General features: G+C 39.4%; 1 protein-coding gene across 5 annotated transcripts; it reads right to left on the bottom strand.

Moving 5' to 3' along the window:
- Nucleotides 1-964: 964 nt before the first annotated feature.
- NDUFAF6 (NADH:ubiquinone oxidoreductase complex assembly factor 6) lies at nucleotides 965-22,013 on the bottom strand. Of its 5 annotated transcripts, none has more exons than XM_010302088.2 (9): nucleotides 21,796-22,013; nucleotides 18,266-18,365; nucleotides 17,251-17,373; nucleotides 12,249-12,305; nucleotides 10,586-10,688; nucleotides 7,330-7,463; nucleotides 5,436-5,537; nucleotides 1,612-1,668; nucleotides 965-1,110 (listed from the first exon to the last, which is right to left on the bottom strand). In XM_010302088.2, the coding sequence occupies exons 1-9, from the start codon at nucleotides 21,975-21,977 to the stop codon at nucleotides 982-984; spliced, it is 987 nt and encodes a 328-aa protein (XP_010300390.2). In that variant the 5' UTR covers nucleotides 21,978-22,013; the 3' UTR covers nucleotides 965-981. The 5 variants fall into 5 exon arrangements, with proteins under 5 accessions (XP_010300390.2, XP_075599790.1, XP_075599791.1 ...); XM_075743675.1 differs by having other exon boundaries at nucleotides 18,262-18,365; nucleotides 21,796-21,997; XM_075743676.1 differs by having other exon boundaries at nucleotides 17,251-17,434; nucleotides 18,262-18,365; nucleotides 21,796-21,997.
- Nucleotides 22,014-22,430: the final 417 nt, after the last annotated feature.

A 22,430-nucleotide genomic window follows, 5' to 3' on the forward strand; every position in this document is an offset into this window, starting at 1 on the left:
TTCCCCACCAAAAAAAAAAAAAAAAAACCCAAACAAAAAAAACCCAGTATCTTTACAGAGAGGGAGGACTCAAATGACCTGGAACATTCAGGACTATGCTTCTTCACAGTACCAAAGAAAAGGACTGCAGGAAAACCACGTGGGAGGGTGTCCTGAGAGACACGGTGAATATGAACAAAGGGGCAGTTGAACTCAGGTTGCAGTGACAGCTGTGGGCAACAACAGAGAACAGAGGCCAGGAGGAAGATACAGCCAGGCCAAGAGCAAAGTGAAAAATCCTTTGGCTAAGCTGGAGATAAAGACCATATAAGGATTCTCTTCCTATGTCGTACAGCTATCCTCCCACTACCTATAGTCCCTTCAATGCTCAATCTCAACACGCAGTTAAGTAATTTCTATATTACAGCTCTATTTCACCATTCTGAAATTCTACATAAACACTACATAATTAGAACAGCTAAAGCCTTCCCTGACAGTTTTCTTGCACTCATATATATGTGCTCATTCTTCCAACTATGAAGCATCATTAGTACTTGCAAGAAGTCTGCTCCTTGCACTAAACAGAATTGCTTGGCTGATTTATAAGGCATTTACTGTAACTGCTTTTGGGCACAAAGCAAGCAGTCTTTTTTTTTTTTTTCCTTTTTCAGGAAAGCATCAGAACTGTCAGAAGTATCCATTAGCACAGAATTTGTCCAAGAAGAATTCTATCATATTGCTTTTCTTGTCTTTCCTGTAATAACAGCAATCTCAGACAAGGACATATGACTTGGCAGACATGCGAAGCAGAGATATCAGCCTAATATTCCAAGAACAAACTTAACTAGTGCCAGCAAGCTGACAGCTACAGTTCATGTGCGTCTGCCGTTCCCAGGAACTGCACTTTGCAGAAGTGTGAAGTTAGACACTTAACAATTCTAACAAGTTAATACATTAAAGAAAAATTCAGCACTCTGAACACATATTAAAAGAAAACCAACTTTAATAGGTTTTTTTCCAAGATCTAATATATAAACGCAGTGGTAATAACGTACTCTTCTTTTGTAAGCTTGGATTAAATATATTGAAGTCCACTTTTCGCATATTACATAAATAATCATCTAAAGCAACCTAGAAAAGAAGGAAAAAAGCTTAGTCCATATAGTGCATATAAATAATTGGGCATTAAGTTTAAAAAGCAATACATGAAACCAAATGAGGAACCACAAAAAGGCTTGAGAATTTGCCTGTTTTACTAACTGGCAGCGTAACCACCACATTCAAAGGATACAAAAAAGGCAGGTTTTGTGAAGAGAAGCATTATCTTCTACTAGACCAAACAGCAACTTATAAAAATAGACAAGATTTTGGGCCCTTGGAACAATGGTCTATGAATATACAGACATCTTGGGCGAAATGAGGTAGTTGAAGAAGAAGGATTAGAAGTGTTCATCAAAACTATGAGGTTCCACAGTGAGGCACACAGTATGATTTTCACAAGTTTTAGGTATTACATCCTCCCAAAATAGACACATGAAGCATTAGTTAACCATGCTTAATTTGATACTCTTCACAAACATATTAGCACAGAAATGAGTCCATCACTTAAAGATTGCATGATATCACACCCACCGTACAGAAAAAAGCAGGGTATGCCTTCACAGGAACTTTCTTACTGAAAGATCTAGCCTGAAAGTAAATGGGGTAAGGTGGGAGAAAAAAAAGAAAATCACAAAAAACAAATGTGCTTATCAGAAGAATTTACCATTTCAGATTAAACATCAAGTACTATATATAATGGTTAGAGCCAACAGACTGTATTACAAACTTCATTCCTTTTTATTTTGACATTCTGAAACTGTAATTTTTCATTATGTTCAAGCTAGCATCATCCCTCCTTGTACACAAAATTACACAGAAAGTACGTAATACTGGGAGAGGCCTGCTAAAATTCTATGTTTTGACAACCTTACAGTTTACGTATAATAAACCAATGTAAATTAGCATCCCTTGTTCTGACAAAGTTCCAAGTTGCATCTGATTTAATAAATATGGTTTAACACTTTTTTCCCCCTGCCAAATAACTCTTCCCAAGAGACAGAAATAATGGAAGACCAGAAATGCATTTCTCTGAGTGCATCTTTTTGGTCCAGTGTTCCCATCATTCCCAGAAGCCCAGTTATGCTCCATTTACATTTATGAGACTCTGAAAGGATCTCAATGCCTCAGGTCCTCAGTATCAATGTATAAACAGAGTCTAAACCATGGCTGAATCAAGTCTACAATTTAAACCCATGCACAACTCAGGTACATGTAACAGAGCTGAAGCAAATCTTCCTGTAATGCTTATTTATAAATACAAAATCCCTCCTTGTTTTGTCTTTTCTTACATGTTAAAAAAACCCAACCAACCCTTTATGAATACTGATGAGTATGAATGAGTTTCTGGTCGTTTTCCATGGATGTTTCCAGACAACTGAGAAAATCAGGCTGAAACTTTAGTAGGGAAAAATACTGAATCTTCTCCTGAATCTTTTCAGAGGGCAAATTATTTTAAAACTTTAAGATGTAGCAGAGTGAGAGAGGGTGTGAATGCACGCGCGTGTGTGTATATATATATATATAAAAAAATGAAAATGCTCTTCCCTGATCTAATGCTCTGCTTTACTATTATTAATTGTGAGATAAAAAAAGAAAGTAACCTTGCTTGACCTTCTTAACCCAGAATGGGTTGCATGTCATGTAGAAAGCATGTTATCTTCCTTGGTAGATTGAGTCCATAATGATCTAGCATAATTGAGATAAATGCAAAAAGCCAAAAGGAAACCTTCTTTTTAAAGAGGAATGGGAGAGGGAGTGCTTAAGAGAAAGAGGGGGAACATGTAAATGTATTCACAAGCTTTCAAAAGGATCACTGTGGGACTGGCAGACCACTTTTATTATATGCTTTTGTTCTAATAAAATACACAATTCCTAAAGAAAACTGCAATCTTCATTACCTTATTTTGCCCTCTGCTGGTCATCAGTTGCAGCATCAGGAAGAGCTGACCACAGTTCAGAAACTTTTCTTCCAAGATTAAGTGCCACATTACTACAATATGCTTCATGTAATATCATTAATCCTTAATTTAGCATTTAAGGATTATATTTCTTCTGACTGTGAAATGGGGCTGGTAACTGTTATCCTCATCCTTCAAAATATGTGGTTTGTGTAACAAATACTGAGATTGCTGAAGCCTCTCTGCAGGTTTAAACTTTACCCTACCCTGTAATTCCAACTAAGACAGAGGGTAAGTGGCTGAAAAGACCCTCAGGCAAAACAAGAGGGCGATTTTATACAGAACATGATGCGTTTAAAGGCATCAGCCCATTACGTTCACCTAAAGTCTTGAAATACGCAGCAAATGTTGCCAGCAAAAGCCCATTTCATCCATTAGGGGAGAAAGTATCTTTATCCTTGCATTAACAAAGACCATCTGATTATCAAGGAGGCTAATACCCTGCTATTACTGCCAGTTATTACCAGTTCAAGTGAGTTGAACACTCTAGAGAACCTGCACTGCCAATTATTCTTCACTGATGATGGAAGCTGGAAACAAGCATTCAAAGAGGAACTTTTTTATTTTAATTAAGCTGATGATAACCCATCCATTAAAAAAAAAAAAAAAAAAAAAGAGTGGATAGGGAGACTGCCAAGATCAACGTTCAACTGAATAAAATGCTAATGCTGCCCTGATCTGGTTTCCTTGTGTTTATACTTTTCTGAATAGTCTCCAAGTACATGATCACATTGCGTATTTTCCATAGGACCCTTCCAGTGCATAACATTGGCAGGGCTCTAGGAACGGAGTGGGAAGGAAGGGGTGGTAAGGTTCTGCCTGTTCTCTTCAGAAGCTGGTTGGCACGTTGGGAGCCAAGGGATCAACACGCTTGGAATTATCAAATTATCTGAAAGGATCCGAAGAACTGAATTCTCTCCCTGCTTCTGTCCCAAAGTTTCCATGCAATACCAGCAACCAAATTTTAAACAGCTGGACAATAAATACATATTGCTCTTTTTCCATGCCTCCCATCCCTGATATGAGGCATTTCAGGCCAGGCACTTGGCATTTTTGAAAGCCACAGCTGCAACCAAAGTCATCTGGATTTATACACTGTGCATTATGGGTTGAGGGGTAGGGAATAAAAAAAAAAATCAAAATATTTCAGCTTGAACAAAGGGAGTGGACAGTTTAGACCTTGCATTTTCTTTGTTCTCTGCTTCTAAATGGAATAAGCAGTTTCCTTGGGCATGTGACAACAAAAACTGAGACATCAGGTGAAACAACATGAACAGGAATGCATTAAATGCAAATTATAAGTAGTCTGTATCAAAAATAAAGCCCAAGGCTACATATTATTAACAAAAAACCCTGCCATTAATCAACTAACTAACCACTGACTGGACAAACCAGGGATGCCTCATTTTACCTTCAGAAAAATGAAGAAGGGCTCTTCTACCTCTATTGCATAAAACGCTGTGATCATAGGTAACACCGTAATTGAGGATTATATTAATGGTGTAAAGAAATACCAGATTTGTCTCTGCATTTAGTTTGAAGTGGTTATCTTTTCAGACTACCTTGATTGGAATTATTGGGTGCAATACTCAAAGTATATGCGTACGTATTCTTGCAGACATAAGAAACCCTTCACAGTGCTTCTTGCAAGTTTTGTTTTCCAGATAAAGGCAGACACAGCATTGCTGATGAAACATTCTTTTGCTTTTGTATTATGTACCAACAAGCAATTCAGAGTGTAGCTAAAATAAGAGCATAAAATAAAAATAGAATAGGACTCTGCAGTTCTTCGGGATTCATTATCGACTGTTCCAAGCAAATAAAGTCTCTCCTAATTCACTTGGCTGTGAGCCAGGAAAGAAATAAACAGAAAGCACTTTTCCCAACATAGCTTTGAGTATGGCTGGTCATGTTAGGGAATGAATCTCCCCCTCCCACACAGACTAACCAGCAGTTAAAGGCAACGTGCTCTCCTTTCCTGGCAGCCATTCCACCGGGCTGTGAAATGCCATATGCAGAAATGCTTTCTATGGTGCTGATCCCATGCTGGCATGTAGTTGCATTTGTAAAAGTCTGCTTGAAGTTTCTCTTCCAGTAATAAAGCTTTTAGGCAGTATTTATATATATATGCAATTGGACCTGGCTGTGATTAAATTGCCTCCTGTACATACAGATAAATATAATATTCGTACAGAAGTAGTTGTAATATTTAAAGGTTTTGTGTGGTGGTTTTTCGATGTTTTTTGTTTTTAATTTAAACACTCGAAGTAATTAAAGGTAAAATACTTAAAATTAAGTATGCAGCTGTAAGTCTTCTAACAACACATATGCACAATGCTTTGCGAAGATTAGCATCAATTATGTTTATTTAAATAAATAAAAGGGAAAGAGTCTCACATGTTCTAGATGAATATGGGCCTGGCTGGCAATGTCATAAATTACGTCTCTCACATTTTTCTCTTGCTTGCCTCTTATGAAATCCTCTTGTGAAACTCCATGCTAGACATAGGAAGGAAAAAAAAAAAAATCACAGAGAAAAAACCCTCAATAAATATCGTTTCCATTTTAGCTTCTCAAAAACCTGTCCCAGCAACCAAACTAATGACACAAGATTGAAACAGCCTAAATGTTTTACCACTGCCGCCTCCTTTTTTATTTCCCTTTTTGTCAATCATTTGGAAAAAAAAAAAATCAAGAGAACAAAGAGAACAGTTGGTACAGACTCTCTCTGCATGAGTTTCCTCTCTAAAGACTTTGTGGTCAGTCAGATAACCAAGTCTGATTTTAAAGTTTTGGGAATTTAGATCAGTTTAGATGCCCAATTTTTAAAACCATAATCCAAGAATCAACGTTAAGCAGAAGACAGTAACAACTAACACAGATGCCATGCTGGTTTATGAAGTAGGTCATTATCTTGCAATTGGTGTGCACCACCAGGCTTGCAAATAAACCAAACAAAACCAAAAAACCCAAACAAACCCACCCCACAAAAACAAACCAAAAAACCAAACCCAACAGAATAAACGCCACCCCCCCAAAAAAAACCCCCAAACTTATTCTTTCACTATAGTGACCAATGGAAGACATAATATGGTATATTCAGAATTGCACCAGTTGCCCGTTGTTCTCAACAACACTCAGGCACGTGAAAGCTGTATAAAGGCAGGCAGGTAGACAGACATCACAGGAGATCACTAGAACTCTGTGATACTTGCCAGCAGCCGAAATGCTTACGAGATGCTCAGTCTGCACAGAAGGGATGCAAGCTGTTTTTACAGTTTCATTGTAAAACACCTTCCGTGGCAAGGAATGACTGTGAATTTTCAGGCTATGTTTGAAAAGCTAAAAACTTGGAAGGCCTCCCATACAATCCAGTCCCAGAAGGGCTGAAAGCGGGGAGCAGCTCCTTTCTGCAGTCTTATAACCCTTGCCTATATTAGTATCTGCGGTTTTTGCAACTGCCTAAATTACTAAACTTCAAATCAAAACTTTCAATTGTATTGAAATTATATTCAGAAAATACTAACACAACTGCCTTAAGCATCACCATAATTACATAAATTTTGTTTAAAGTATAAAAAGAACAGCATTAACATTTAAAAATAAAGACTGGAGATGAAGAAATAACAGCTGCGATGCCTACAGATATAGCCAGAGAACATTAATGAAAAAATTCAAGCTTTAATCCCATCTTATCCAAATTGCAAGATCTGCTAAATTCCAGTGCAAATTAGGTGTACAGTTTAAATTGGAGGACTATACCATCTCCTACAGCAATGTATGGAATGTATGCTTATATCTATCAAATATATAACAAAAAAAAAACCCACCACCCAAAAATCCAAAAAGCCAAAACCACTAGCACATTTATGAAAAGGTAGTAAAGAGAAACCCGAGAATGTTGTTGAGAAGTAAAATTTTTCACAGTGCTTCCTTCATGGGGGTAGGAAAAGAAAAAAAATAAAATCCCCCAAAACCCAAGCCCCATTCCACATGTGTATTACTGCATATTAATGGAAAAACTCCTGAAAGCTAACATACTACTACATTTAATTAAAAGAATAAAAAGAAAAACCAAACCAGAAATCCTGGAGTTTCACGAAGGTGACTCCTCTTACCTCCCACAAGACATAAAACCATGACAATGGCATATTACTAGGCCATATCAGAAAGAGTTAAAGAAAAAAGGTGTTCTGTTTCTGGCCTAATAAATTATGATCTAATATGTAGCGTTGAGAGACACAGTTAGAAACCCTATACTGTTCAATTCCAGATAACTTGTTTGTCTTACCAACATACAAATGTCCATGGGAAGAAAGACCTTTTGTCTTGTACTGTGATAGGGAGTTGCTCTTAAACAGGTAACTATGCCTTGCGCTTTCCCAATGTGACTGGCTGCATGGTCAGCATGGATGTCCCTCACACCTAAAATTGCAGAAATAATATGTTTAGAAACATATTGGCAGGCCTTCTGAGAGGTATAGTCTTCCCTGATGCATATCAGAGTCATATTTAAGGAAAGCTAAGTGCATTGGTCCATGACAAGGCTGTCTATGTTCATAAATTGCCTTGAGATCTCATCTCAGAGGTGCAAAGTGGCAGGCAAATTCATTGATTTTCACATTCAGGAGCAAGATGCCTCTTAGCTTGTTGCAGTTTCTGCAAAGGGTATACTTAGCAGAGTGGCACCTATTCAGATATAATACATCAGTACACAAACTCATTTTCATTGGCATGTTCTCTCCCAGGATAACAGGATTCCAAGAACTGTTTTTCTTGCCAGAAAAAGTCATTCAAGTGTGAGATTCCTGACAAGCATTAATGCTTACAGCGAGGTTTCATGATAGCTGCAGCTGATTCAGCAGTGTACTGAAGCCAGAGAGAATGATCCTATGCTTCCCCCCTCTGCGAATCTGTATTTCTGCCACCTCCCTTGTGCTGTCATGGGCAATGAGGCAGTAGAATGGCAAACTGAATCAGATCACCAAAGCAATGGAAAACTAACTTTAGTTACTACATGGTCACACAACTGTGAGAAGTGGAAGAAGAGGGAGATGAGTGGGGCAGAGCAGCACCATTGCTCCTCATGGCAAGACCATGCACGAGTGGCTTAGACTGATCATAAAGCCATAATGTTTTCAGAGGACTGACCTGGGATAAAATGAAAATTTAAAGGAACTGAAATTAAATTCACAAAAACTCTAAGAGAAGCAGCATTCTACAAAGAAAGAAATGAGGATACAGGAATTACAGACCAAGAGCCTAACTGACATCTGAAAATTATACTGGGCATGCCAGATTCACTGCCCAAGCCTGCCTCAGCCTTGCGTGGGTCTCAGAAGCCTTTGCGAAACAGTGACTATAGGTAGACTACATGGACTTATTTTGGCAATGGCAGCGGAAAGCAATGTGGCTTGGAGTAAGCAATAGATATAACTTATTGATACTGTCCGGGCAGCTCAGGCTTTACATATAACTAGGAATTAAAAAAAAAAAAAAAAAAAGCTTGAGTTAGCAGTGACTCATGCTCAACCTGGGAATACATCCCAAAAATGAGGTTCTGAGAAGGTTTAACAAAATTCTCGAGTAGTACCAGATTCCTAACTACTTAGGCAATGAATCAGAGCACAATATTAATATTTTTAAATGACAGGACCTGGGAGGAAGTACCAGGATTTTGGATAACAAGATTACCGGTCAAAATGCGCTTGACAAAGAAGTGACCCAAAATCAGTAAGAATAAAGCAGCACTACTACTGGGAGAGATACACACAAACTGGAGACAGGTCAGGAATAAAGAAGCTAAAAAGCACAAGAAATTTGGCAAACATGGCCTATAATGAAACCAGGTCCCCCTCATCTAGAAAAGACTGCTGATGGGAAACACCAAGAAAAGACCTGTGTTCAATTATTTTTTCCATTTATGGAAAAAAACCCTGCAGAAGTTAACTGTTTAATATGCAGTGAAGGAGACTTTTGCTTAGATGTTTTGTTACATTGGTATATTTAAGAGAAGATAAACACGACAACAGGGCACCTAGAAAATCCAGAGCCCTCATAACAGATTTTCAAGAGGAGGATCATCTGACTTGTATCAGGAATGACCCAAGCATGACAGAACTTCTTCAGGATCGAAGACATTTCTCAGAATGGAAGACGCTGATATTTCTCATACTTCTACATTTCTTCAGTCAGAAGTTCAGAAAGACACTTGCAACATTTCACTGATTTCCTACTGAGGAAGAGAACATCAGATGTTAAGAGACAGGTTCCTCATTTCTTCCTAAGAATTCGCTCACCATATCTCTCTCTTTACTTTTTAAACTCTTAACCTCAGCATTGGCCTTCCATCAGACTACTCCGATAAGCAAAAGGAAAATATTGCTACTATAATACTAAATATTATCAAATAATATCACTCTTCGTTTACATTGGAGCTCATATAGGGAACACTTCCATAATGCAACAGATACCTAGAAGAAAGTCATCCTTTTCTTCACTGCAAACAAAGAGTTCTTTCCCAATCTGTGACTCTCATATTAGACATGACACAGATACTAGCTCTTAACCACAAGGATCCTATTATCTTTGTTGCAATTCTTCTAGCTGTTCAATTATTGATATTTAACCTACTTTTAAGAAGGGGAGAGGATTTGGACCCAAATTTACAACATGGCCAAGGGAATTTTATAGGTTGGCAAGTCACCTGTTTCAAGATAACCAGTGTACATCACTGCAATATAGAACAACAGCTGCAGAATGACTACAGCACTTTGTGTTCTGACAAGTTCTGGAGCACAAGTCTTATGAGGAGTGGCTAAGGGAACTGGGGTTGTTTAGCCTGGAGAAGAGGAGGCTGAGGGGAGACCTTATTGCTCTCTACAACTACCTGAAAGGAGGTCATAACGAGGTGGGTGTTGGTCTCTTCTCCCAAGTAACTAGCGAAAGGACAAGAGGAAATGGTCTCAAGTTGTGTCAGGGGAGGTTTAGATTGCATATTAGGAAAAATTTCTTCACCGAAAGAGTGGTCAGGCATTGGAACAGGCTCCCCAGAGAGGTGGTGGAGTCACCATCCCTGCACATGTTCAAAAAACGTGTAGGTGTGGCACTTCAGGACATGGTTTAGTAGACACGGTGGTGTTGGGTCGACGGTTGGACTTGATGATCTTAGAGGTCTTTTCCAGCCTTAAGATTCTATGATTCTAAGTGGGACAATCGGAAAACACGGTGAAGAGCTGAATTTACCACACACTGTAACAGGAGCAAGAAAAAAAGTGTTAAGCCACACAGAAAAGAGCAGTAGGAAACCGCACTTCCATGAGCTTTCCACTGAGCAGCTTCTAAGGAAAGTATGTAGTTCTAGGACAGGTGCATTAAGATTCCAAATTTATGGTTGAGGGTTCAAAAGATATCTGAAGTATTACCTAAGACAACTTTTACTGAAATTAAACTCCAGTGCAAAAAGAGTGAGTTTTTTGAAACATTAATAAATATTGTACCTGCACTAATGAGTCATCAACAAAATCTAAAAAGGGGAAAACACCTACCCAGCATTTCCAAGGTGAGGTACAAGAGAGCACTCTGAGTGTTCTCAGAATACGTTTCAAGCTCCTGGATGTTACGGTACGCTCTATCATCCAAATTCTTCTCCTGTTATATGAACACAGAACTTCAGTAAAATGTAAATATAACTGCTGTTTGTGCAAGTTTATTACTACAGCCAGGTCAGCCTAATCCACTATTAGAAAAAAAAAAAAAAAAGGACAAAATTAAGAGATAGAAAGAGTATAAACTCAGATAGAAGTAGTCATTAAAGCTTACAGCAAGTGTAATTTCACCAAATAACAACATGCAACTGCAGCCAAGCTGGAGCAAAAATAACCTTCTGCAATAATAAGAAATTTGAATTCTTCATAAAAAATACAGCCAAACCAAAACATCATATGGTATTCTTAAACTACAGGGTTGCCAATTTTAATACTTAATTTGCATCTGAGGCACAGAGAAATTTAGATAAATAGGAATGTAATTTTTAAAACATAAACAAAAATCAATCCATCAAATACACATATAAGTTTCAAAGTCATATGCAAATTCCCAAAAAATGTAACACCCTCCATCATTCTTCCTGTCCCTAGGGGCTTTTGTGGTTAAAGCATACCAGTCTTAAGATTAAAAACCAGTCTGAAGATTTAAAAAGGTCTGAAATCTTTCATAGCAATGACACTCCGCAAGTAACTGACAATCAATTTTTTCAAGGTCTAACTTTACAAGACATCAACTCTAGCAGCAAAGCTAGCGTAAGAAGTTCCTGCCCTCAGCTGTTCATTCTTGCCCTTGTGTCAGAGTTGGTGGCAGCACCACTGCACCAGTGAAATTCTTCCTCTTGTTTTTTCCCCAGAAAAAGGGGAATGCTCCAATTTACAGCACTGCTTAGAAAAAAACCTCCACAGCCATCATAAGGAGAAGTAGCAAAGTGTAACAGAAAGGTTCGCATGGGCCATTTAATTCTTCAGATTTTAGATCCATGACTTATTACAAGAGAAGCCTATTTAGGGGCAAAATTGACAAGGTAAGAAAAGAGGTGAGCAGGAATAAGATGATGCCAATGATGTAGATTTGTGCAACCTTTTGCAATATGGAAGATGTCCTTTCTCTTGGGGCAGGATTGCAATGGCACAAAAAGAGACCATGTACGAGTTTCTCTTCTTGCACATCTTCATTTCCATTTCTATTAACATGTAGTTTTCCAGAATTCTTAACAGTTGCATATGGAGACGTTAATACTTAATCCCATATGATGGAACATCCCTCATTACATACAAAAAGGTATCTAAGTGTAACTCCCAATGGACTGCCTCTAGGGGTAACCACTTTAAAGCAGGAACAGAGACAGGCAACAGAAAACACGAACACAGATACACTGATTATCAGAGCAGGGAACAAGAAAGATGTGCACTCACAAACTGTATCTATTTTAAAGCAAAAATAAACAAAGGATTCTATTAGCCATTTTGGCCAGAAAGAGCAGAAATTACAAGTAGGGGCATCAAGGGAGAATTAAAAGGAAATACAGCAGTACCATTCTTAAAGAGAAATACTACTGTCCAGAAAAGCTTTTGTTTTACACACAAACACATAAAAATAAGGGGGGGGGGGGAACCAAATATGATGAAAAACAGAATCAGACTTTGAATGGTAAATACTTACTCTTTCATCAATGATCTTCATGAACCACATTTTAGTCAAGTTGTGCCTCTTGACAGCCTGAAAATTATGAAATAAAACATCCATGCCAATGTATACAAAGTGATAGTACTTCTGCATTCTGAAGGCTAAAATATATTTTAGATAATCCTTTTCTTACAGGGATTGTATTCACTGGGTTAAATCAAAAGTGGCATGTCAGTGGAAAATGAGAATCTTCTTGAAACACAAAAATTTTCAACTGGCATTTGTTACAAGTTGTTGCACACAAGAAATGAAATCTTGGATGTCAAGCCAGTTAACTAAAAGCATTTCTTTAAAAATATTTTTGAAAGTAATTTATTCTTTCATGGAGCCATACGCTCCCACAAAATATTTGCAGATCACTACGCTGACTTTCCAAAGAGAACACAGTTTCCTCCAGAGTCAAACAATAAAAAGATTTCCCCTGTAAATTTTCAAGAAAACATCAGTACAACATACCAATACGTACTGTAAACACAGCATCCTATTATGGTTTTGTTTAAAAAAGTATCCCACAGCATCTCATTCACACATTCTTCCTTTGACTCTTATCTTGTATTTGACTTCCTTCCTGTACCACTCTATCAACTTACCTTCAATCCACTTACTTACACACACTGAATTTTGCAGATCACATTGTCAAAAAAGCTACAAACACACATAAATATTTATAAACAAAATGTATGGAGCATTTTTCTCACAATCTTAGCCTTTTTTTCAGTCTCTTTTTTACATCCATTATATTTGTAAATATTTTTTTCAAGGTTTGACAAGACTAGATCTTCTTGTTGATTCAACAAAATCTGCTTGAGGAAGTACTTGGTATGTGAAAATGCAAATTTTAAGTTACAACTACAAATGTCAGTTTTGCTTCTCTCTTGTTCATCTTGAGTATCATTTTGTAAATGAAATCCTTGAAATAGTCACAGGTCAAGACTCAAAGCACCAAACTGAGTTGTGCTAAATTATCCAATTTGTACATTACATCCATTTTGAGCTACCTTCCTTCAAACACACCGGTCCCCATTTTTCAGAAGTTTTGAAAACTGGCTTCTTCCACAGAAATGGAGAGGCCTCATTTTTCATATGTTCAAAATGGACAGGTAAGTAAAACCAAATATCATACAGCTGCCATGTAAGTTTATATTAGTCACTGAGAGCTGAGCTATTAATAATTCTAGAAATACTATTAAAGGCTATTTATATACTTTACTAGTGCACAAAACTCGTGGAATCCAAATTTCAGTATTCTGGGATATACAAAACTTCAGGAACACATTTAACATGATAAATTAGTATTTCTTCTTGAAAATGAAAATTGTCCTCATACAAACTCAAGATCAAGAAAAGAGTATACAGAAAAACTGTGTACTGTGCAAAACTTTCCAAATCCTTCTTTCTAAGAATTGCAGTGACATTCCTGGACATTTGTGAAGCTGTGCTCTTCAAATAGGTCATTCTTGGGCTATATGCTGAAATGTAGAAATAAAATAACATCTTGAGTGCAAAAGTCACCAGGTCAGGTTGGATTGTTAGTTTGCTCCAGCGCTCTGCAGTGTTCAGAGCTATAAGAGCTCCTGGAAATACTTTCGGAATTATTTTTTCAGCATCTTATTTCACAACCAGTTCTGTTTGGATTGTCTTATATGGGTCTTCCTTTAGAGAAATGATATGTAAGGTAAAATCTTACACAGAGATAGGTCAATTCTTTCTTCCACTTCATAACCAACTTTCTGTTTGTGAGAAAGGAGTATGACCAGCAGTCTTAGCTGTTGGAAAGGGTTGCAATTGATATCTCAGTATCTGAATAATTTACATCTGAATATTGTACTGGTTTTGGCTGGGATAGAGTTAAATTTCTTCACAGCAGCTTGTATGGGCCCATGTTTTGGATTTGTGCTGAAAACAGTGTTGATAACACACTGATGTTTTAGTTACTGTGAAGCAGTGCTTCCATGGTGGCATCAAGGCCTCCCTGCTCCTCACACTGCCCTGCCACTGAGTAGGTTGGAGGTGCACGAAAAGTTGGGAGCGGACACAGTTAGGACAGCTGACCTCAACTGACCAAAGGATATTCCATACCATATGACATCATGCTCAACAATAAAACTAGGGGGAAGGTTGGCCTGGGGGGGGAGCTGCTGCTCAGGGACTGGTTGGACATTGGTTGGTTGGTGGTGAGCAATTGTGTTCATTTGCATCGCTTGTCTTTCTTGGGTTTTATTTTTCTCTATTTCTTGTTTCCTCTTTTCCTTACAAATTTCATTATTATTATTATTTTTAATTATGAAACTGTTTTTTATCTCAACCCACCAGTTTTTTATCCTTCTGATTCTCTGCCTCATCCCACCACAGATGGGGGGAGTGAGCAAGCAGCTGTGTGGTGCTTAGTTGCCAGCTGGGGTTAAACCATGACAATGTTTCAGAGTTTTTTATAAGTTACTCTTCTGGTAATAAACATTTTTGCCGGGCATTAATACACACATAAGCAGCCTGAAATTAAAAGCAGTCAAAAGAACAGAATATATACAATCATACCCAAAACTAACTTGGACCTAACCCACTCAGACAACTAAATGGGAGGATATCTTCAGAAACAAAGATAAGTCAAACTACACTAAAGCAAGTTCCTCCTTGGAAAGGAGACAAAAGCATTTGGGCAGAAAACGATCTTGTTCCTGGGAAGTTTGCCATATACTGGAAGAGAGACAGAAAGAAAGAAATAAAAAGCAAAGGCGCAGACAGGTTGACGTGCAAAAGGACCAATTCTGCATTTCAATGTCTGCATTAAAATATCATCCTAGGCACATCTTCAACTCCCACAATCCCATAAAAAGGCTCACAGCCTTTGCCAGTCTTCATTCTAACTGTACGAACGCTTTGTTGTGGCTAAGGCACACACTTTATCTGAGCTGGAGACACCTATGAAGAGCTCTGGTCCTCCTAAAAGGGACTGTAACAGGTGTTTTTATTTTATTTTATTTCTTGGCTTTACCTATGTTTCCTCTTAGTTAAACAAACTGTATCTCCTTTAAATCCCAATTTTAATCTAAACACGAGCATTGATAGACAGGAACAAATGCTCGCTTATGCTTTATTTCACATATGAAGGAGGAAGAGTCAGGGAGAGGCCACAGTTTCAGCACTGCCAAAAATCATTGAAAGAGGATTTGGAAAGGACTCATTTTTGTGGTCTCAGAGGTGCAGCAGAGTGGATGTGAATGGCAACGAGTGAAATACTCTAATCCCGCAGGAACTGCATTGTTCTAACCCAATGCATCCTGCTTTTTTCCAGGCTTTTAACAGGAACAATGCAGATGAATACTTGGATGAGGACTCCACGTTTTACTGACTGTTTTTCAGCAGGTCCATAAACCTAACTACCTATGGGATCTATGTTTACTGTGTTCAGCTATTGAGATCTAGACAAACTGCAGCTTTTCTGTCCAGGAGCTCAGAGATCTTTAGTTTAAATGCAAGTTCTTATCTTACAGACTAGAGGCCTTACGGTAGCTGCTCTTTTTGGAAGGTTCTAAGACTTGCTGTGGACCATGGCCCTAAGATGACAAGTTAGCAACATATGGAATTTCCATCCCTGAAGAAATTAAAAACTCAACTTGATGTGACCCTGACAACCTAATCTTAACTTTGACATTAGTCCTTCAAGTGGCAAGTTGGACTAGGAAACAACCAGAGATCCCTATCAATTGAATTATTATGTGGTTCTGTATCAGCATCAAGTGAAAATCCATTTACACTGCCTTCAGACCTTCAATTATCCACCGAACAGATCAATGACAGTCCTAACTAGAAACAAAAAAATTTTGCAAGAAAGTCTGTTTCTCTGGCCATCAGCAGCAGAGGAACAGATCTGTAGGTGTACTTTATGTGTGATGTTCTAGTGCCAGCAGAACTGAGGCATCTTGGTAAAAATAAACTGGTAAGTTCACAAGTATATTCCCTGTTACTCAATGCACACAAAAGGATCTGTGCAAAACATAATGCATAAATAGAAGTCATCAAGCAACTCTTGATGCAAGGAGAAGACTGTATTAAGATTCTTCCTATTATCCAGTAACTAGGTCTGAAGGTCTCTGGCTTTTCCTCATATCCTATTTACTAGTTTAACCTCTATGCTTAGTCTCCTGTCTTTTTGTACAGCTTAATCTCTTCAGGTAGGACTAGCACTGGCTCACGGAAGTATACTTATGCACTTCACTTGCTATCAACTTACAGCTTGCTACAATTTACTCTGTCCTTCACCGAAACAGAAAAGAAAAAAGCAGATTCTAACCCTCCAAGTAGGTCCCAACTATCCTCCTTCTCCCACTCTGCTCTTTGGTTGTAGGTAACTGAAAACATAGAATTATAGAATCATTTTGGTTGGAAAAGCCCTTTAAGATCATCAAGTCCAACTGTTAACCCAGCACTGCCAAGTCCAACCACTAAACCATGTCCCTAAGCACCACATCTACATGGCTTTTTAAATACCTCCAGGAGTGGTGACTCCACCACTTCCCCGGGCAGCCTGTTCCAATGATTGACAGCCCTTTTGGTGAAGACATTTTCCCTAATATCCAACCTAAACCTCCCCTAGCATAACTTGAGGCCGTTTCCTCTTGTCCTATTGCTTGTTACTTGGGAGAAGAGACCAACACCCACCTCATTACAACCTCCTTTCAGGTAGTTGTAGAGAGCAATAAGGTCTCCCCTCTGCCTCCTGTTCTCCAGGCTAAACAACCCCAGTTCCCTCAGCTGCTCCTCATAAGACTTGTTGCTCTACATCCTTCACCAGCTTCATTGCCCTTCTTTGGACAAGCTCCAGCACCAGCTCCATCACACACAAACACAATTTACATTATCTGTTTCATATAAAATAATGCTGTTAACTGTGCAACACAGCACACACGAAAGAATGACATTATTCCCCACAGTAACATTTTACTTAAGTGAATCTTAGGACAATAAAGGTATATTTTACCCTCCACAGTTCTGTAGCAACTGGCTGATGTGGTGGGTTATCGCAGTATATATCTTCCACAGCCTCCCTCCAGAACTGCATTCGCATCAAACCCGTAGTCTTCTGAGTTATGGAGTCTTTAATCTGGAAAGGATACATCTGGAGTGAAATTCACAGTGTCTTTAAGGCACTTGGTCTATCAACACTGGAAAGACAGACACAGGACATAGCCAAACTCAGTAGGGAAAGTGCTCAGTTCTGAATTTCCGTTTATTCTTCAAAGCATATAAACACTACAGAGAGTTTAAAAAAAAAAAAAAAATCTTCACTACCACCTGACTTTGAAACACAGAGAAATTAAGTTCTGGGCAATCCTCACGTTGGCTTGCTTCCCAGCAGGAAAAGCAGCAGTGTTAACAGCAGCGAGGGCAGCACCACAGGTTGGCAGAAGCACAGCCCACAGAAGTTGATCTTGGATTTTGCTTTCTCAGCACATTTCTTGGATTGCTCCTTTCTGGCAAGCGTTACCAACTTTCCTGGTTGCACTGGCAGTTTCGGGCCACCTAGCAAAGGGGAGAGACTGCAGCCACTCCCCTCCCACAACTCTCTAATTACAAACTTCCCTCTTGGCAGCCTTTCCATCACCTAGCTTCTGCCAACAAAAACCTGGGACTGATTATATTATCCAAGCTTTTGATAGACCTACAGATAGGATTCAGTGGCTGCACTTGAAGCCAGGACATATATGCAATCACATAACAGTATCAAGGACCACCGCCTGTTTGTTATCATTTAATTTTAAAATGCACGACAAAGAGGACAGTCAGAAAAACGGTACACAAAAAAAAAAAATTGGGGGAGGCTGGCTACTTTCCACGGGTTATTCAAAACTAGAGCCTTGTATTGCACTATTTATTCATTGGCCCTTATAGTGCAAAAAGTTAATCTTGGCAAAACTCCACCTACTAGTGTAATTTAGTATATCAAAACTGTTATTTTACATTTTCAGAGTTCACAAATGTATTTTAATACCTGCCTGAGCCAGTTCCACATTGAAGGCTCTCAAGGCAAAAGCAGAGGTTCGAGATTCCGCAGGTAACAGCAGAGAACACAGAAACCCTTCATAGTCACGCTTTCTATAAAAGGATGAAAAAATACATTTATTATTTATAGCTCTATGTACCTTGGGTGTAGCTCTATGTAAACTAGGTGTGCTATTACTTAGCACTGAACTCCTAAAATAGAAGCAATAAGTTATAGTTCAAAACTCTGACTTTGCAAAAGTAGCAGCTTTTAAGCTTATTTTAAAATAAGATAAACTCCAAGAGATAGGGGATGCTGTCTGAACTCCCAGTGCACCTCTCAAATCCAGATCTCTACATATTTGGCTAAGGCATGGAACAAGGCTGTGGCAGAACTGCAAATAGAATCCAGATTGTCCAACTTCCAGACTTCTGTTCCAAACATGAAACCACATTTCTTTAAAAGATTGTGCTTGGGAGCTTGGCAGAAGAGCGCTTGCTTAACCACTAAGTTCTTGTTTATTGGCAACTATATTCAAAGCACAAAAACTCCAGGTCTTGGCAGTTTTGTTGCAGGTAACTTGTTGCCAGTCTAGAGTGATATGCCTCTGTTTGGCCACTTGGGTGTGCCATTAAATTAAAAACAATCACAGTGCACAGAATCATAAATTGCAAAATCATACATAACTGTAGCTAACAAAAACACTTGGTCACCTCTGAACAGCTAAATTGCTTGTTTTGAACAACATTCTTAGGTACCTTCTCATAAGCCTGTAACCTGATTCTTCATTAGAACAAGACCAGCAACTCCAAGTGTCACCTCGAGAGTGGAGATGCAGGTGGACAAGGAAAACATTTACTCATTTTCACGAAGTTTGCTGTTCTTACATGTACTCATATTTCTTTTGAATGTGAGCTTAAAATAGCAAAGCTTAAACCACGCGCTATTAGGGTTGCTACTTTTAGCAGCAAACACAAAGGAAGTGAGATTACAGAGGTTCTTACCCCTACAATACACAGCAGCTGATAACTAGCAAATGCTTAGAGCTTTCACAACAGTTGTGAAACTTGTTTTAGAGCTTGATGCAAATCCAGAAGCATCAACAAAAAAAATGTATCATTTGTGAATTTTAGCAGGCTTTAAAGGTCACCATATTAAAGAACAGAGGCATCAAAACTCCCTCAATTAAGACACTTTCTGGAAAGTATTATCAGCTCAAAACCTAGCATTTTTTTCAAGGCTGACCGTAGTAATACCCAGTATTGCCCACCCTGGGCAAGGTTTACAGCCCCATTTTCCCAGTTCTAGCTATGCAATTTGCCTGGGTTGTTCACACAACACTGAACCACCTCTATTTCCATAAAGGAAACAAAGAAACACATTACACAAAGTATACAGCAGCAAAACAGAGAAATGTCTTCCTTCTAGTAATGGTGTTGGAATGTTGGTTGTTTTGTTTTTCAATTATTCTAAGCTTAAAAATTAAGTGTAGCAAAAAAAGTTAAGAAAAAAAACACCAGAAGGAAATGTGAATTTTATGCTGACAGTGCACTCTTGGACCTAACAGTAGAAAAGCAAATCCATTAAGCTTCAGCCTGTAAAATAAAACTGATATTGCTATAGATCATGTTCCACCCCAACTCTCTTCAGGTATTAGTGTAAGGAATGAAGAAAGGAGGGAATGACTTTAAGTCTGGTATGGACTGTTTTTCACAGTTTCCCTCCCAAATAAGTATAAGCTTACATATGAACCCACACATGGAAGAAAAGTTGAATATGACCATTACTGCACTTTCAGTATAATGAATTTATTCCATGTTATAAAACTCCGTAATACCATCAAGCCATAAGCATGTCTTCCAGAGCAGATATCATAAACAGCAAGAGACAGAACACACACCTACTAGGGAAATGTATTTTTAATCAAATAGCTTAAAGCTACTTTAAAGAGTTGTTTAACAGAAAAAGGAAACCCCAAGAGAAAGGACATCTTGCCCATCGCAAAAAGTTGCACAAATCTACATCGTTAAAGCATAACTCAGTCGTTCTTCCTAATGTGTGGGAGATGCAAATTCAGGACTGGGGAGTTGCTGACGCTTGTATAGCCTCAAGTGTTTTATTTCTTACTGAACAGTAACTCCTTCCTCTTCATTTTTTACAATTTCCATGCAATATATGAGCTACTGTGAACAGCAGCTTCAATTAAATGATGCCAAAACCATCACCATCTCTCATTTTATTATTTTGAATGCTGTTGTTTTTCTAAGTTTATATAAGTTTCATGTTTTAACAAAAATAACAAAAAGCTTTAATTCAACCATCTCAGCTTCTGTGCCTTAGAACGTAACTATTCTGTTCACAGTTGTTTGTTACTGTAAACACTTTACCTGTATATGTTAACTTTACCTGCATATTAACTGTACATGCAGCCTCTGCATAAAAGGTAAATAAATTCTGGGTAGTATAACTAGGAAAACAAAGCTGTAATATGAAGTTTTATCAAGGACAATGCGACCTGGCTATGCATTCTAATGAATCTGTAAAGGTCTGCTGCTGGGTGCTGCACAGAAAGTTTAAGACTGAAGTAGGAAAACTAATGGAAAGAAATGTGACAAACATCAGTGCTGACCACACACACCTCTGTATCCTTTACAAGCATCAGTCTGGAGAAGATAATTCTGTTCCACTCCTATACATGCTTGGAAGCCTTCTCCTTGCTTTTGTGATTCATCTAGGACTACTGAGAAATTACTTAAGTCTTTGCAAAGAGACTTGTTTATTTTTTTATTTTGTACCTCTGAACTCTCGTGGACTAGAAAGCAGCTAAGGGGTCTTGCACATTGTTTACGGCCTAGAAGCCAAACAGGAAACGTCGCATGGCCTGGAAGAGCCTGAGCAACGCTCCTGCTCCTCTTAGAGCATTTTGGATTTGACCAAAAATGGATACTTTTGAAAACTAGACTTCCTCTCCCTCCTGCATTCAGGTCGGAGAAGCTACTTGAGCTGTCCGTCCAGCTGTCGGACTTCCTCTGTTTGTGCTTATTTCCAAGGAGTACTTGAGAAGCTTGGCTATCTCCCAGTGTCCAAGAAGATCTGAAAACATCCATTATTTTTAAACATCCACTTCAGTCATCTTTCTCTCCAAAAAGCTGAGACAAAGAAATGGAAACATTCAATATTTCAGAAGAAAAGCAGCTGTGAAAGAAGCAGGAGGAGGGAAATTGCCGTTTACAGGTTAAATCATCCACGTAGCTTAAATATTTATCTAGTTTCCGTTGCTCCCCCCGAAAAGGCGAGCTCCCGGAGCAACCCCATCCACCGGCGCCCTTCACCTCACGGCCGCCGTGGTTATTTTCGCGGCCAGGCATGCCCAGGCGGGGCCGAGGGCCGCCGGGGGGAAACTCCAGTCAGCTTTTGCAGAAAACTCGGCAGCCTTTCCGTCAGGAGGGAAGCGCTCACAGCCCTTCCTCAGACAGACTCCCTGACCCCTGAGGAGAGGGAAACCCAAGCGTTTGCAGGCCTCCCCCGACCCCGGGCACTCACCGCACCAGCTCAGCACAGTACTGCACCTCTCCTTCGGGCGCCGGGCGGCTCCAGCCTGCCGCTGCCGCCCTCCCACCGCTAAGCCCCGGCCACAGGAGCCGGCCACGGGAGGCCGCCGCCCTCAGCATGCGGTGACAAGGCCTGCGCCGCAGCTCCCCCAGCGCCATGACGGCGGCCGCCATACTGCCCGCCGCTCCGCCCCTCCTGTCAGTCACCCCGGCCCCGAGGGCCCTGTAAGGTGTAAACGTTTAACGGAGAAAGTACCGGTAGATGGCACCCTAGAACGCGCGGTGTCGGCCCGGGGGTTTGTTGGGAGCCCTACGGCCTTTTGTTGTCCTGCAAATGGCGTCCGTCGTGCCGCTTTTGCCTCAGTTTCTCCGAGCTCCCGAGGTGGGCGCTGCTGGTAGTGGTTTGAGGTGAATTCCTCTGCTCCCTGGGAAAATAGACTTGGGTTTTTAAACAGGTAGCCCCCCAAAAATGAGGAAGCTGAATGGTAAAAATCTCCTAGTTGTAGGCAGTGTGGTATAGGAGACTTACAGGCATACCTGTAGGACTGACTGGGAAAAAGCCTCTGAGCCGGTTTGCTGTATGAAGGACCGGAGCAGGGGCTGCCTGGGCAGCAAAGCTGACCCCAG

The sequence above is a fragment of the Balearica regulorum genome, chromosome 2 (genome assembly GCF_011004875.1).
Source record: "Balearica regulorum gibbericeps isolate bBalReg1 chromosome 2, bBalReg1.pri, whole genome shotgun sequence".
In the NCBI taxonomy this organism is placed as follows: Eukaryota; Metazoa; Chordata; class Aves; order Gruiformes; family Gruidae; genus Balearica; species Balearica regulorum.